The sequence below is a fragment of the Ptychodera flava genome, chromosome 8 (assembly GCF_041260155.1).
Source record: "Ptychodera flava strain L36383 chromosome 8, AS_Pfla_20210202, whole genome shotgun sequence".
Taxonomy (NCBI): Eukaryota; Metazoa; Hemichordata; class Enteropneusta; family Ptychoderidae; genus Ptychodera; species Ptychodera flava.
In genome coordinates this window covers 18,457,512-18,474,950 of record NC_091935.1, presented here as the reverse complement: position 1 = coordinate 18,474,950, position 17,439 = coordinate 18,457,512, and the positions used below count along the sequence as shown (strand labels likewise).

The following is a 17,439-nucleotide window of genomic DNA, read 5'->3' as shown; positions in this document are numbered from 1 at the left end:
GGCTAAAAGTGATATTTATGGAATAGTCTACACCATTTGACTCTTTTAAGCGACAATATAATTTCTAATTATATTTAAACCATCGATAAGGAAACGATATATAGTTTTTACTACAAGATATCTATGAACCCTAATTGGATGTTATGACATCAAGTATTTATGAGGAAACAACCTTTCTATCAGCATTACTTTGATAATTGTAGACGTTCACTTCTCCATAATTCCATGTAAGCGCATAAATGAAAATTGATCCCTTGCGGAACGGGAACGGGTCACACATTTTTCACAGCGTTCATGACATGGTATATACATCTCGCGAATTATCTTAACAGCTGAAATACATATCACTAGAGTGGTGCAATTTACCAAAATATGGTCTCGCCAACTATCTATTGTCGGATCCCAAGTGTAATTTTAATAGCTTTGTCGATAATGATTAATACTTACCAACATCTAGTTCTAAGCGTATCAATGCAAAATTACCCTAAGGAGGATATTCAAGTAATCAAAAGGGTAAAATTCTACGCTTTTTGTCACACTCAATGTACATTGATACTATAAGCCGATCGACCTGTCAACTGAGCAGTAACCTCCACCGCAGGCGGGTATAGACGAGATGTTGGTACAATTTGCGACATTTAGCACGAGCCAATAGGCGAGTACAATATGGAGAACTTTTGTCAATGAACGCCTCACTTCAATTTTTTCAATACCATATACATATATATATCGATTTTAAGAGCTTCTTAATATTAAATGAAAAATGGCCTCTAACTGAAAGATTTGCGATAAATTTATACGAAATTAAGATTATTTCACAGTTTCTGTATTCATGACAAATCAAATACGCCTATTATCATGTTTAAAACATAAAATGATTGTTGCTGTGTGATTGTAAACGCTGAAAATAGAAACAAACCACTGGTGCAGGTACACATAATGTAAAAAGCCTTTTTGTATGTGTGTGTACACATATTCTTCACTGGGTTTAGCTAGGTTCATGTCAAATAAAAACTAAACATGGAAAATAGAGGAACTCTAAGAGTCGTGTGTTAGATTAATACTGTTCATGTAAAGTTATTGATAAATGTACTTGAGGTATTTAATACTTTGAAATAGGTAATATTGCTATCAATATCAGATCCACAACAGTGTTTTCAAATTATACGTGCAAAGACATTTTTACTTTTTTGATGCCTTGCACTGTTATGGATGTCTTAATAGCTCAATATTTATGATTATTGGTTTATCTCTGACATTATCTGTAGCTACGTCTTTCAGTATAATTTGACTTAATGTAAGTCCTGACTTAAACTCAAGTTTGTCAGTATCGATACAGCTCATTCATATGCAGGCTTTGTTTGGTAAGCCTAACATTTAGATTCTTGAAGAAGATTATACAGCCTAGGTGATACGTGATCAATATATCTGTGAGTTCACAATATTGCAGTATCTACTCCCCCTGCCTCAGATTGAATATGAATCAATTCTTTCGGATATCATCTCGTATCCAACAGAAACTGTTCAGGAGCATTTTAGGATGATGAATGAAACGAAATAACTGATATTCACATTCGTCCAATTTCCTTTACATAAAGAAAAATCCACAATTACGATGAATAGCCACGTGTTTTTCCAAGCTCAGGGAAGTGTATGTTATAGCTACACGACAGACATACCTAACCGCCCTCACGTCCTCATCATAATAACTGCACAGGTATCTTCAATAACCTCGCACCACTTATAACTATATATTTCCGATGGCACGTCGTTAGTGTCGTGTGTATCTGTTTTGATGGTGATCTAATTATCAGCAATTCTTTCAACGCCATAGCATATACACGACTTGGATATCTATTTGAAATCATTTATAATACCAATTGCAATGAACGAAAAGCCAGCCTGTCTAGATGTTTGAATTTCTTTTCTCTTTAGCCTATACATATATAGAGCAAACATGTGACGTGGTCGACCTACCGGATCGCGTTGACTGTAACAAAGATGGTGGAGGACAGCCAGTGTGCGAAGGTTTAAAGTGCTGCTTCGTACAAGAAAAGCCATACTACTGCAGTTTTCCCGGTAAGCTTCGACTTTACGGCCATAAAATTGTACGTTCTATCCACAGGGTGTTGCCAACTTCAATCGACATAGGCAGACTCATAGATGTTGTCATGAACATCTTTGTACAGAAAGTACAAATTTTTATAATGTAAGTTCCAAAATTCCATTATATACTGTGACCGAGCGACTGACGTAACAAGGAAGGACGAATGCATGTCATAGTCTACAGGATATGTTTGCTATTGTCTCTCAGTGCTTTCGTTTTCCTTTCCGCTTAAATTGAAAGAATTATTGGCAAACAACAGCAGTATTCAGTACCTCATGATGGTTCTCTTTTTCTACAGAACCCAATCTTTGGTTTAACATACCGTTAATAATGCCATTTTATCATCGATCAATGTGATGCATCTTACCTAAGAGAGCTACACATACATTTCCTGTTCGTTGTGGCAGTTTCAATAACAATTTCAATCCCATATAATGCGAACGATGTAATCTGAGTTACAAAAGACGTGTGATGTAAGATTGATTCACTTTGCAATAATATATTGAATTTATATTTAAGCTCGTGTAGTATTAAAGAACTTCCGTGACATTGAACTATTTTCCTTACAGAATCATGTTCAATCGAAAAAACGGATCGACTTAATTGTGATTATTCCGGGACATCGACAGATTGCCTTGATCGTGGATGTTGTTTCTTCGCCGATAAAGACAGAGAAGAAGGAGGGAATGAGTGCTTTTTATCAAGTAAGATTTTGCCCACTCATAAAAATACTCAACATACAATGCTAAAAAATTTCGTTTACGAATGTATAGTGATATTATTGCGAATACTTTATCTTTACCATGTATGCACTGACTTAAATACTTGTAATTCGTTCAACAATTAGTTGTGATTGCCAGATATTATCAGATATTATCAGATATTATGCCACGATATAACGTATCATCACTAACTGGCCGAAATGCCTTGAAGTTATGGGAAACGCCTGAATCGGCTACTAACATTATTTCAATTAGCCTAAGAGGTATTTTCTTCTTCTTTTCATTTAATTATATATTTTCACACATATATATTTAGTCTTCTTAGAAATTGAAGGGCGTAGAAGATCTAAATGACGTACTACACATAAGTAATTTGATTGTGTATGTCTCACTGTAAAACTACCGTTTTGCCCAAAATTACTTGAAGTATCATACTTAGAGTATGATGGTTGACTAACTGTTATCGTAAATACCGGATTTTAAGCTCACGTTTTCATACACGTGGGCTAATGTTATAGCGATGTCTGTCTGTCTGCCCGTGTGTGTGTGTCTGTCTGTCTGTCTGTCTGTCTGTTTCCTACATGATAACGCAAAAAAGACTGAACAAATTCAAGTCAGATTTGGTAGACAGGTACCATATGCTACTTGCAAGAACTGACTGGATTTTGGTTAGTGTGGCTTGCATATTAATGAAGTTATGCTATATTATTTTTTCTCATGTAATGGTTTCCCGATGGGTACAGTAATGACAGTGTCGAGATATATCAAGAAATACTGCAAAAAAATTCATTAAACTTTTCACAGATGGCAATCTCAGAACATTATGATGGTACTGTGAGTGTCATGTCAAGTATCTGCTCACTTGCATATTTAATGAATTTTTTTATAAAGTGACAAGCCTGCATTAAGTGAAATGCCTGCACTAAATTTGATGATACGTGCAACAAATATTGATCTGATATCTATCTAATTGTACTGGAGAAGTATTGGGCAGTGTCAAGTAAAAATATAGCCCATTTACATATTTTATAAAGTTTTGTAATGAGTCGTAACTCTGAGGTAACTGCGCCAAATTTAATGAAATCTGTTGCAGATAGTGATTCGACAGATATCTAACTGTGGTGTAAAGCATTCAGTTGTTTGAAATTAATTAAGGGTCCATTTGCATATTTAATGAACTTTGTAATTAGGTATATAACTCTGAAATTACGGCACACAAGTCAGTGAAACCTGCTACAGATATTGATCTGATAAATATCTAATTGTTCTGAGAAGTATTGGTCAGTGTCAGACAAATAAATGGTACATTTGTATATTTTATTAAGTGTTGTAATTAGTCATATAACTCCGAAATAACTGCACCAAATTTGATGAAATCTGCTGCAGATACTGATCCGACAGATATCTAACTGTGGTGTAAAGCATTTAGTAGTGTGAAGTTAATTATAGGTTCATTTACATATTTAATGAACTTTGTAATTAGGTATATAACTCTAAAATTACGGCACCCAATTCGGTGAAACCTGCTACAGATATTGATCTGATAAATATCTAATTGTGCTATAAAACATTGCGCAGTATCAAGTAAATCAAGGGTTCATTTGCATATTAATTGAACCTTGTGATTAGTGATATTACTCCAAAATTATAGCATTAAATTTGATGAAACGTGCTACAGATTTTGACCTGGTTATATTTCATTGTAATAAGAAGCATTGAGCAGTGTCAAGTTAATCAATAGTTCATTACTATTTTATGAAGTTTTGTAATGAGTCATATAATTTTGGAATAAATACACAAAATGTGATAAAATCTGTTGCAGATACTGACCCAACAGATATCTGACTATGTTGTAAAGCATTTAGTAGTGTGAAGTTAATTAAGGGTTCACTTACATATTTAATACACTTTGTTATTAGGTATATAACTGTGAAATCATTGCCACCAAATTTGGTGATACCTGCTACAGATATTGATCTGATAAATATCTAATTGTGCTATGAAACTTTGCGCAGTATCAAGTTAATTAAGGATTCATTTGCATATTCAATGAACTTTGTAGTCAGTGATATTACTTTTAAATTACATTATTAAATGTAACGAAACGTGCTGCAAGTGTTGATCTGTTAGATATTGTCCCATGAAGCATTGAGCAGTGTCACGTTAATAAACAGCTTATTTGCATATTAGATTTTGTAATTAGTGATTTAACTCTGAGAGCACTGTGCGAAAGTTGATTAAACCTGCTACATATATTGATATAACCGATACCTTATTGTTCTATTAAGCGTACTACTATTAATGAAACTGTTGTAAAACACGTGAGCACATTCAGTTCACATCTGGTTTACTTATACAGAAGATCGGCGTCTTCTGGTATTACTGACATGCATTGTATAAAATTTTCGTACTGCCTTAACTTGGTCTTATAACTTTCGCTTGGTTGTTGAGTACTTTATATATTTAGTTTATTGACTTTATTCAATCATTGTCGTTCACAGAGAAGTGTGCGAATGTTCCCTTCGACGACCGCATAGATTGTGCTCATACTTCTCCTGCTGACTGTTTGAGTGCTGATTGTTGCTTTGATTCATCTTGTTTCCGCACAGAAGGTGAGCTTTGATGAATTAACTCTGCGTTTTTTACTTGAAAACAGCTATCGCATGTACTTTTTTGTAATGGAGTAATTTTGGAAAATCAAACATGAATTTCACTAATGTTGAACATGCATGATGGATGTACATGAAACTGTTCTGCTCAGTACGGCGGGGTTTGCGTTTTGCAAGGGCAACCGTTAGCTCATTCCTGTATATTTCCAGTACATGCTCGAACTTACTTCTCTCTTTGCTATACTTTATAGCTACTGTGTGTAGCGGGGACGAAGTCATATTTTCTTGATCATATTCAAATTATGTTCCACCGTGCCAAAAATAGGATGTGATTTCTTATAAAACCAAAATAGACAAGGATATTGTATACAGTGAGCTACTTTGTCAATGGAAGATATGCTACTTTCAATTTTAAAATTTTGGTAGAAATTCTGAAGCAGTATGGTGTTTTCGCTTTAAAACTAAGGTATCTTTCACAGGCTGCGTTGATAATACGTTTTACCGTGATGGTGGTTGTCGTCCATGTAACTGCAAATCAATTTGTGATAAGAATACCGGTAGTTGTGGTACACGATGTAACCACGGATTTATCAGTGAAGACTGTCAAAAAGGTATGTCCCCTTGTTATGCAGGATGTTTCGCTGTGTTCGCCGTATGAGAACAGACACTGCTGATTTCATTTTTGTTCTATTACTGCTCTCAAATTCATTTTATCTGTGTTATCATAACTTATCATAAAACTATCCGTATAAGAATTCATTTTTTTCAAGGTATTTAATTAACTGTTGCAAGTCTTGAAACCTTCGATCAATTGCCCGTTGAATTTGTGGATATAGCAAGTATATGCCCTAGTTGGTAGACACAGGTTTTTAAACAAAAAAGACGGTATATTAAAACGAAATTTCTCTACAATAATGTTTGCCTAGAACCGAATCGAACAAACATGTGGAAATAGGTCAAAGGTTATCCGATGCTCTTCTATCAGTCAATATCATAAAACACCAAATCTCTAGTCCTTGCAGTTGATGATATATACGGAAGTAGGTCAAAGGTCATATGACGTCATCCAAAGCTTTTAAAGGAAACTGTTGGTCGCAAACGGGGCAATATACAAAATAAACCTATGTCCTAGCACTTGCAGTACAAGAAAACAGATCAAGGTAGTTTTGGGTCGTCCCAATTTTGGAAAATAATATTTGTCTCAAACTGGTTTATCACCAAACAAAAGCCAAAACTTTAGCCCTAATAGCTACCAGGATATATGAAAGTTGGTCAAAAACTATCAGAGGTAATCAAATAATTTGGAAAGTTTTCTTTTCATTCTGGTCAAGGTACAAATGAAATGAAACTCCTACCCCTTGAAGTTTCTGAGATACATCAAATAGGTCAAAGTTCAACGTTTTTCTTTTACGGGGCATTATCCAAAATCAAAACTACAGGCCTTATAATTACCGAGATACGTGACAGTGGGCCAAAGGTAATCTAAGATCATCCAAAACTTTCGGGTCATACTTGTCAGCTTGAGATGACAAAAAATCAGAGAGAAGAATAAAGGAGAAAGACAACCTTTTGATTTTTAACAAATATTTAATGCTAAATTCAAACTCCTGTACACAAAACAAATGTCAAATCAATTCATTTTTGAACACAAAAAGCAAATATGATATCAGACATAAAAGGTGTAAGAAAGAGGTGAACAAGAATGACTGTTGAACTTGAAAAACGATAAAGCAAACTGATAATAAGAAATAGGCAGTATTATTTGATGGTGTACTCTGGAAAAGCAAGTGAAAACAGGAGAAAAGTACCAGCATAAATTTGAAAAAATGTAAAAGCGATGACACAAAATCAGTGACGATACAAATAACTGATGAATAGAGATGACAGTTGGAAATACCGCAGGAAAAATGATAGTGAATACGACCGATTTTTGAGTTCTTGTGGAGTTCTCAACGTAATTACCCTCAATTATATGCGACATATATGATCTTTTACCACGCGAGAAAGGTAAAGCTCATTATCGCTTTAAACGTACGGGTAAGCGCTCAATTACATGGCATTAGATTGTTCTATTTAGGTATCGATATAAAGATCTACAATGCGCTGTTTATGCGAAGTTTTTAAATGCTATCAAAAAATCGATTGTTCATAATATGAAACGCTATTGTTCACATCTTTCCCTGAACCCGATGTTATAATGATTTTAGTGTTCGATAACCGATTACATTGCTTGCATTATTCGCATGTTTTAAGAGCTCATACTATACGAATTTAAATTTTACCAATGATCGATCATGTCAAGTTTCAAATCTCATAGCACAAGTAATTTATATTTCACAATTGACGAAGTATATAATTTGTAAGGCACTGACGACGGTTAATTGTATCAAGGCCTGTGGCCTAGAAAAGAATAACACGGTTTTCTAAAGTGAATGCACGATGGAGGAAGACGAGATCATTCTCAAATTTAGTCCCTAGCATTGCGGAAACACAATTTGGGATGAGCTGTACCAAGACTGAAACATGAAGAGCCAGTAGCCAAACACCATTGAAGATCACCATCTTTTCTGGAATTGACTGATATAACAAAATGTGAGGGGAAGAAGGACGAAACTGAAAAGGGGCCCACTCCCAGTTGCCTTTTGCCCGTAAAAACTCGTACTTTCTTGGATAATGCACACTTAAACAATACATACTGTCACATCTTGTGTGACCATTATATCGAGCTTCAAGAGTTTAATGTTTTTGAAGCTTGTTACGTGCAGAGAAAACGAACAAAAGGGTGAACTCAGCAGTTAACGTTTAAACAAATTTATTACGAAAAAAAAACTAATTGCTAAGTCAGGGATAGAGTACAAGCTTTAAAAGTGTACAGACTACTTATCTCAGCTGGGACGGCAAAGCTCCAGTCTCAGAGTTGTAACAGTCAGTTGAATGAATGAACAGTCCTTGCAGGCTTGCAGCTGCACAAAGTCCACAGTATAAATCCAGCGTTGACAGTGAAGGTCTTGAAAAGTCTTGAGAATGACTACTGCTGGAGTTTATAGTAACACACAAGAGACACGATCCCAAAAGTCTGACTGGAAGCTGTGCACGTCCCTTTTATAAAGGCATATAAGAACAATCTAGAACTTTTATTGACATGCTAATTACTGTTCTAAAATTATCTCCCTTACACAACTAATCAACTTTCCAGAACATTCCAAACATGACTAATTGAATTCAAGGTTGTGAGGTCATCAAGGGCAGTGACCTTGAGAATGTTCTAGACTAATTGAACTCAGGTCATGATGAGTGTGGGGGAAATGACCTACATAACACACCCCCTCTTCAAAAAAGAAAATTTTTCAATGAAAAATCTTTCTTTTACAAATGTAATCTTAAAAGTGTGAACAACAATAAGTTCTAAATACGAGAGAGACAGTCTGCAATTAAATTGTCTCTGCCTTTGATATGTCTAATATCAAGATTAAACTCCTGTAACATTAAACTCCATCTTAGCAATCTCTGATTTTTGCCTTTAAATTTCTGCAGAAAAACAAGAGGGTTGTGATCAATATAAACCACTATTGGCTGATTTGAAGAAGTAACATAAACTTCAAAATGCTGTAAAGCTAATATCAAAGATAAACACTCTTTTTCAATTGTAGAGTAGTTTCTCTGGGATTTGTTAAATTTGCGTGAAAAATAGCAAACAGGATGATCTACACCATGACTATCCTCTTGCAATAAAACAGCACCAGCAGCCGTATCACTAGCATCTACAGCTAATTTGAATGGCAAAGTGAAATCTGGTGCAGACAATACTGGGGCACTTTGCAGTATGGCTTTAAGTGTATCAAATGCCTGTTGGCATTGCTCTGACCAAACAAACTTTACTTTCTTTTTAAGTAAGTTAGTCAAAGGCTCAGTAATTGTGGAGAAATTTGGACAGAATTTTCTGTAGTAACCAGCCATACCGAGAAAGCGCATCAGTTGTCGTTTGCAGTTTGGTATGGGAAAACTTGAAATGGCACTGATTTTGGCATCAACAGGTTTTACCTCACCCTGTCCTACAGTATGTCCGAGGTAAGTTACCCTTGCCCATACAAACTCAGATTTGGCAAGGTTGACAGTCAACATTGCTTTACTCAGTCTCTCAAAGAACTTCCGCATGAGCTTGATGTGTTCCTCCCAGGTGTCACTATACAGAATGACGTCGTCAACGTAAGCTGCACACCCGTCTAGCCCGGATATGACGTCGTTGATCATCCGTTGGAACGTTGCCGGAGAGTTCTTCATTCCAAATGGCATCACCTTGTACTGGAACAATCCGTCTGGCGTAACAAAGGCGGATATTTCACGAGCACGATCTGTCAGAGGGACTTGCCAAAATCCCTTCAGTAGGTCAAATTTCGTCACATACTTGGCTTTTCCCACTCGGTCGATGCAGTCATCAATCCTCGGGATTGGGAAAGTGTCTGTCTTTGTTAAAGTGTTGACCTTCCTAAAGTCCGTGCACATACGATAACTGTGATCTGGTTTGGGAACAAGTATGCACGGCGAACTCCAGTTACTTTTACTGGGTTCAATAAAGTCATTGTCCAGCAGGTATTTGACTTCTTCCTGGAGATATTTTGCTTTTGTTGGATTCAGTCTGTATGGATGTTGTTTTACAGGCTTACTGTCCCCAACATCAACGTCGTGATAGATGACGTTTGTCCTCGTTGGAACATCTTGAAACAGGTGTTTATATTCGTGGAGCAGTTCTTTCACCTGTTGTTGTTGTTCTGGCTGGAGGTGTGCCAACTTTGTAGACTCCAGCTTCTCCAGGATTTCTGAGTTCTGAAGCTTGACCGAGCCCAGCTTTGAGTTTAGAGTATTTTCACTCAAGTCAGTTTCAGTATCACTATCTTCATAATGGCCAGAACTGACGGTACTGACAGGCTGAGTTATAGTAGGATTATCCCTATCCAAATATGGCTTAAGCATATTTATGTGACATAGCTGTTTTTGTTTTCGCCTGTCAGGTGTTATTATGATGTAATTTAAATCACTCAATTTCTTATCAATTAGGTATGGCCCAAAGTAACGAGCATGGAGTGGTTTGCCAGGAATTGGAAGTAGAACAAGAACTTTTTGACCTGGTTCAAACTTCCGTTTTGAGGTGCTTTTATCATATTTGGTTTTCATTGACTGCTGAGATGACTCAAGATTTTCTCTGGCTAATTCACATGCTTTAGAGAGTTTTGTACGAAAATCTGACACATATTGCAAAATATTCAGACAATCATCATCGTCTGATAGGAATTTCTCTTTAACGAGCTTAAGTGGGCCACGGACTGTATGTCCAAATACAAGCTCAAATGGGCTAAAACCAAGAGACTCCTGAATTGACTCTCTAACAGCAAAGAGCAAAAATGAATTCCTTCATCCCACTGCTTCTCTGTGTCAAAACAGTAGGTCCTAATCATGTTTTTCAAAGTTTGATGAAATCGCTCAAGAGCACCCTGACTTTCTGGATGATAGGCGGATGACCTATACTGTTTAATGCCTAGCTGATCCATTACTTGTTGAAAAATACCAGACATAAAGTTGGAGCCTTGATCGGACTGGACACATTTAGGGAGGCCGAATAAAGTGAAAAATTTGACTAAAGCTCTCACTATAGTCTTTGTCTTTATATTTCTCAGTGGTATGGCTTCTGGGAACCGAGTTGATGTACACATAATTGTCAGCATGTACTCATTTCCTGATCTTGTTTTTGGTAGGGGCCCAACACAGTCTATTAGTATCCTACTAAATGGTTCTTGAAATGCAGGAATTGGCTGTAAAGGGGCCTTTGGAATGGTCTGATTTGGCTTTCCTACCATTTGACATGTGTGACAGGTTTTACAGAAATGTGCTACATCCTGCCTGAGATTAGGCCAATAAAAGTGACTGAGAATTTTGTGATAAGTTTCCTTACTCCCAAATGACCAGCCCAGGGGGTTTCATGGGCTAGGCGCAATATTTCAGCACGATAGGGCTTTGGAACAACAATTTGATGTTTTATAGCCCAATCGTCATCAACCAAGACATCTGGAGGTCTCCATTTACGCATGAGAATACCAGATTTTGTATAATAGGAAACAGAGCTATCTGAAGTTTTACCTTCATCATCTACCCTGTCAAACAAAGACAAAATATCTGGGTCTTTGTGTTGTTCTGCAATGAGATTTGATCTAGAAAATGTCTGACTTTGGTCAGCAGAAGTTTTACTGGAAGTTTCAAATCCACGAGGGATAACGGAATGATCCGTGTCAAACACCTGACTGAGAAAGGTGTCATTTAAGTCAACATCTGTGACATTATTTTTGAGAGTATTTGATTCTCGGAAGTTTTCTTTGACATGGCTCGAGTAATGGCACATGAAGGAAATAAATCGGGTATCTCTTGTTCAATTGGCTCTGGATCCTGATCTAAACTAGGATTATCAGTCACAAGTGGATTAGTAATGACCTTGTCCCCAGCAAGGTCGTTTCCAAGAAGAAGGTGAATCCCTTCAAAAGGCAAAAAAGGCCTAATACCTAAAGCCACAGGTCCAGAAACAAAGTCCGAAGACAAATAGACATTATGGAGAGGAACAGGAATGTAGTCATTACAATCTACCCCCTTAATAAGAACTTTAGAACCTGAAAATGACTTTTCAGAAAACGGCAGGGTATCTGCCAACAAAAGAGACTGGGAAGCCCCGGTATCTCTTAAAATTTTGACAGGGGTAGCGGAAGAGAAATCACTAGAAAGTGATATAAAACCATTATGAATAAATGGCTCGAAAATACCCATAATGCTATCTTGAGAAGAATTGACCTTGACCTCATTAATTGGGGATGAGAGGGGTTTAACCTCAGAAAATGTGTTGCACACATTATTAGACTCTAATTGAGTTGATGAAGAAATAAAGCCGGTTGGCTTAGATCCACTTTGACCACTTTGACCTTCACGTTTTCTTTTCTTTCAATTTGAAACACTCTGACATTAAATGGCCGTCTTTCTTACAATAATTACAAGAAAGTGTACCAACTGTTTGTCAGAAGGAGATTGAGACTTGGGATCTGATGATGTGGGAGTGTTACTTGAACTCTGTGAACTGTTGTCATTTGATTTTCTACTCTCCTTTGAAAAATTCTTGGATGAAAAGGAGGAGTTAAATTTACCTGCATTGTTTCTGTATGAAAAGGACTGGGATGGTTTGCTGAGAAATGAAGATTTGTGGGTCAATGAATAATCATCGGCCAAACGTGCAGCAACCTCCAATGTATCTGCCTTTTGTTCATTGATAAACGTCTTGATGTCACTCCGAATGCACCTCTTAAATTCTTCAATCAAAACAAGCTGTCGTAATTTGTCATAATTCTGACTGACCTTTTCAGAAGAACACCAAGCGATCAAACAGTTGTTCTTTTGTTCGAGCAAATTCAACATAAGTTTGATCCTTCACCTTCTCACAATCCCTAAATTTCTGACGGTAAGCTTCAGGCACCAACTCATAGCCCTTGAGAATTAATTCCTTCACAGAATCATAATTTGAAGCCTGCTCTACTGACAACTGAATGTAAATTTCTCTGGCTTTACCCACCAAAGCACTCTGCAAAAGCATAGACCAGGACTCCTTAGGCCAATTCAGACTCTGAGCAATTTTCTCAAAATGAAGGAAATATTTATCAACATCCTTTTCTTGGAAAGGGGGAACTAACCTGAAATGCTTAGTGATGTCAAACTTGTCTGAAGGGAAGAATTTTCCTGATTGTCCAAGCTCTAAACGTCTCATTTCTAACTGTAGTCGATGTTCTTCCAATTCTCTCTCCTTTTCTCTCTGTCTTTCTTCCATTTGTAATTCTTTGTCTTTCATTTGTAATTCTTTGTCTTTCATTTGTAATTTTTCCTGCCTTTCCCTTTCTTCCATTTGCAATTTTTCCTTTTCTAATTCCAATTTCTTAGCTCCAAATCTGCCTGTATTTCTAATTCTAATTTTTTGAGTTCGAAGGAAGACTCAGGCTCATAATCTTTTAAGGCAGACTCCTCAAAATGGCCAGAATTAACTAAATGTTTTGCAATCTTGAACTGAATTTCTCGCTTGCGCATAGATCTTTTGACATCTACTTTAAGGAAATTTGCCAGTGCTATGAGGTTGTCTTTTCTGAGGGAATTAAATGTGTTCCTGATCAAGGTCATCCATAAATTCGTCTGGCTTGAATTCCGCCATGATTGAATTTCGCTGAGTTCACAGTATACAGTAGTTTTGAAAAGGCTGTCAAAATGTTTCAAACGGCTCAAAATATTCGTCTCCCGGACGAGCCCCCAATTTGTTACGTGCAGAGAAAACGAACAAAAGGGTGAACTCAGCAGTTAACGTTTAAACAAAATTTATTACGAAAAAAAACTAATTGCTAAGTCAGGGATAGAGTACAAGCTTTAAAAGTGTACAGACTACTTATCTCAGCTGGGACGGCAAAGCTCCAGTCTCAGAGTTGTAACAGTCAGTTGAATGAATGAACAGTCCTTGCAGGCTTGCAGCTGCACAAAGTCCACAGTATAAATCCAGCGTTGACAGTGAAGGTCTTGAAAAGTCTTGAGAATGACTACTGCTGGAGTTTATAGTAACACACAAGAGACACGATCCCAAAAGTCTGACTGGAAGCTGTGCACGTCCCTTTTATAAAGGCATATAAGAACAATCTAGAACTTTTATTGACATGCTAATTACTGTTCTAAAATTATCTCCCTTACACAACTAATCAACTTTCCAGAACATTCCAAACATGACTAATTGAATTCAAGGTTGTGAGGTCATCAAGGGCAGTGACCTTGAGAATGTTCTAGACTAATTGAACTCAGGTCATGATGAGTGTGGGGGAAATGACCTACATAACAAGCTAGATTGATCATCTTAAACTTTACCACACAGATTTCTTGTTTCAATTTGCCTTACAATCGTTTTCCGTCGATACAGAAAATTCGTTGGCTGAAAATTAATTCATCTGTGCAACACGATCACTTTAGTTTGTAGTTATCGGATTGAAAAAATATTCCAAGCTTGCTTATTACGAATTTGAACGTTTGTGGTTTAAAATGTTTCGCATTGGCATGATTCTATATATTCTTTCCACACAAATCGTGTTTGTGTTCGACATTTCTTTACAGTCCAAACTCCAACTGTCGATAAATTCACTCAGGAAAACAAGGGAAATTCTGGTCAGCCAGCTAGTTTTGTATGCTCTGTCACAGCCAACGAAGCAGATATGCAAATAACAGTAACAACTTTATCCGGGTCATATCAGGTGACGACACAAGCGGGAATCATCCAGACTACGAATTTTCAAATACCTTTGACGACGTAGTTGTTGAAAAGGACGAAATAGTGACATGTAGACTAACTCCTGGTGATGATGAAATCAAGATAACAGCTGAAGCCTGTCGTAAGTTTTCTCTTTGTTTAAAGTGGCGTTGGCCACATTTTTCTGAATAAATACATAGTCACTGAACAAAGAATATCAATATAGTATGACCCATGAATTTTTAACAAACCTCTGTCACTTTGAAATATGTTACTTTACTCCTTAGCTTCAAATGAACGTTCTATCGACTTGTACAGGATGTGCTTGTATAGTTTTGTTGTTGTACATGATGAAACCGTACAATACCACATTGATTAACAATGATAATACATAACCATGGATTATTTATCGAATACGTCGTCAATGAAGTAAATAGTTTAAAGCAATTCGTCAACATCCGCTAAAAGTTGACTTTAGTCATCTCAATTTAATTTGAATTGGTGAAATCAAAGTAAATGTTCCAGCCATAAATGACACAGCATCACATTATGACGACCAAAGTGATTGTAATTCCACTTACTTTTTTAAATTTCTATACAAACATAAATGTCAAGTCCAACCTGTGTTGACAAATAGCCCGTGGTTAACTGATATATCTAAGAGTGAAATGACGGTTCATTGGGATGCTTGGGATAGTTCTGTTGATGTTGGAGATGAGCCAGTAGAAATGTATGAGGTCTGGTACAAAGTGTCTGGCGAAAATGACTTCACTCCATACGACACAACAGAAGACCAAACGTCCTTGCCTGTAACAGCGCTGACACCCTACACAAGTTACACATTCGCTGTGAAGACATACAGACCAGGTGCGGGCGGCGGGGGTGACCTAAGTCCAGAAGTCACAGACCAAACACTTTGCGATGGTGAGAACGTTTAACAGCCTTAAGCCAAACAAACTTTACTATCAAGGACTGCACCGTTTGTTTGTCGAGAGATCCACAATTCGACTGAAGTACTTATAAATGTAACACTTCTATCAATGAACTCTTTATCCGATTCAATCCGTTTCTCCGGGCACATTTGGACATCAACCCATACAGAACATGGGTGTACTTTTCTGCACTAATCTAGTCCAAAATTGGCACTGTCGTGATTTGTGCCTTTAATTGGTACCTGTAGATTAGTAAAATGTATTCTGAAAATGGTTTTGACATGATTAAAAAAGAATAACTTATTAAAGAGGCACTCTCACTTGGTAACATTTTTAAAACACATTTTTTTTAATGCCAACGGTTGATATTTGACGTGGCGACTGCGCGCGGATAGCGAGATATCGATAAAAACATGTCATTTCCGAGCGTATTTTTCACACCCGAAGTTTTACGATCGTTTCTGATTTTGACCCGAAATCCCCTGATGTTCTAGGGAGTTTACAACAAGTTCGAACGACGCAATTAATTTACTTCCCACTGCAAAGACTTTATATACAGCATTATGCCTTTACCTCAGGTAATTTTTTTTAAAATTCCTTAGTTTTTGTTGTTTTCATTATTCTGGAACAGTTGTGTTATATTTTTAACCAATACCACATAACAACACTTTTTACATGTTAAATATTAGCCGCCTCCGATGACTACATTTTGTCGTCTGCCACACAGTACGTGTGGTTCGCCGCGCGCGTGGTATGCGTCTATGCATACCACGCGGCGGCCGCTATGTATCAACCGCACGTAACTGTGCTAGTCACCTATGCGAATTCTGGTGGAATCAGCAAAAATTGTTTTTCGTTTTTTCGCCAAGTCAGTAAGACTCAGCTTTCTCCCACGGGGCATGACCGATCACCGACGCGAGTGGTACTGTGGCGTACAGCAGCGTCAGCGTAGACTCGTACTCCATAGTTTAGTTGACAATGGCCCCAGTGCCGAACGTTCGATGTTCGGGCGGAAGCTGAATTTAAGTGGGCCAAAGAGATTATTCAAACTTTTACTTTTTTGAAGACATGTTTTTATCGATATCTCGCTATCCGCGCGCAGTCGCCACGTCAAATATCGACCGTTGGCATTAAAAAATGTGCTTTAAAAATGTTACCAAGTGGGAGTGCCACTTTAATATATCAAAAGTAACATTCTTTCTTATAATTACTCCAGTTCCGTTGGGACAACCAATCATAGAAGAGGCTAACACTCTCAGCGACACAGAAATTTCAGTTTCATGGAAGGTACCTAGGTACTCCGTTATCTTTTTTAGTTTAAGTACGATTTATGTGAGATTTATGTAATATTAAAAATTTACATAAGCGAGTAATATTTTTTGGGTAGTAAATATATACGACATACAAATATACAGTGGTTGCTTTGAAGCATTGGCATTACGCGAAGTGGACATATTTTCTAAATTGAGGTGTTGCCAATACTGTCAGGTGTAATAGTCAGCTAAGCAGTAATTCCAGTCACCGCAGAGAAATCAACTGTGCCAAAGTTGAAACATTGTCTTGCAGGAGGCCAGACGTAGTCAAAACAACTTCACCAGAAAGCAAGTGATAGACTTGGACAGTTCTTGGACATATGTGGTGTTGTTCAGACTACGTCTTACAGTCTGCTAGACAATGTTTCAATTATTGCAGAGTTGATTTTTTATGATCGACTCATGTTACCGCTTAGCTCGACATTCGGTTGGAAACATCTCGATTTAGACAATATGTC

General features: G+C 37.1%; 1 protein-coding gene across 1 annotated transcript; it reads left to right on the top strand.

The window, feature by feature from the left end:
* Positions 1 to 5,361: 5,361 nt before the first annotated feature.
* LOC139139547 (uncharacterized) lies at positions 5,362 to 17,339 on the top strand. The gene is made up of 6 exons (XM_070708459.1): positions 5,362 to 5,441; positions 5,918 to 6,049; positions 14,604 to 14,878; positions 15,352 to 15,660; positions 16,885 to 16,955; positions 17,235 to 17,339. Exons 3-6 carry the CDS (start codon positions 14,674 to 14,676, stop codon positions 17,337 to 17,339), a joined length of 690 nt encoding a protein of 229 aa, XP_070564560.1. The 5' UTR covers positions 5,362 to 5,441; positions 5,918 to 6,049; positions 14,604 to 14,673.
* The last annotated feature ends 100 nt before the right edge of the window (positions 17,340 to 17,439 follow it).

What these genes read in the sequence shown, in the direction of transcription:
- LOC139139547 (XM_070708459.1), top strand. Translation starts at nt 14,674, where the DNA reads ATGCTCTGTCACAGCCAACGAAGCAGATATGCAAATAACAGTAACAAC. An exon ending in GATAACAGCTGAAGCCTGTC is followed by an intron (nt 14,879 to 15,351) that starts GTAAGTTTTCTC and finishes ATAAATGTCAAG; the next exon opens with TCCAACCTGTGTTGACAAAT. An exon ending in AAATTTCAGTTTCATGGAAG is followed by an intron (nt 16,956 to 17,234) that starts GTACCTAGGTAC and finishes ATTGTCTTGCAG; the next exon opens with GAGGCCAGACGTAGTCAAAA.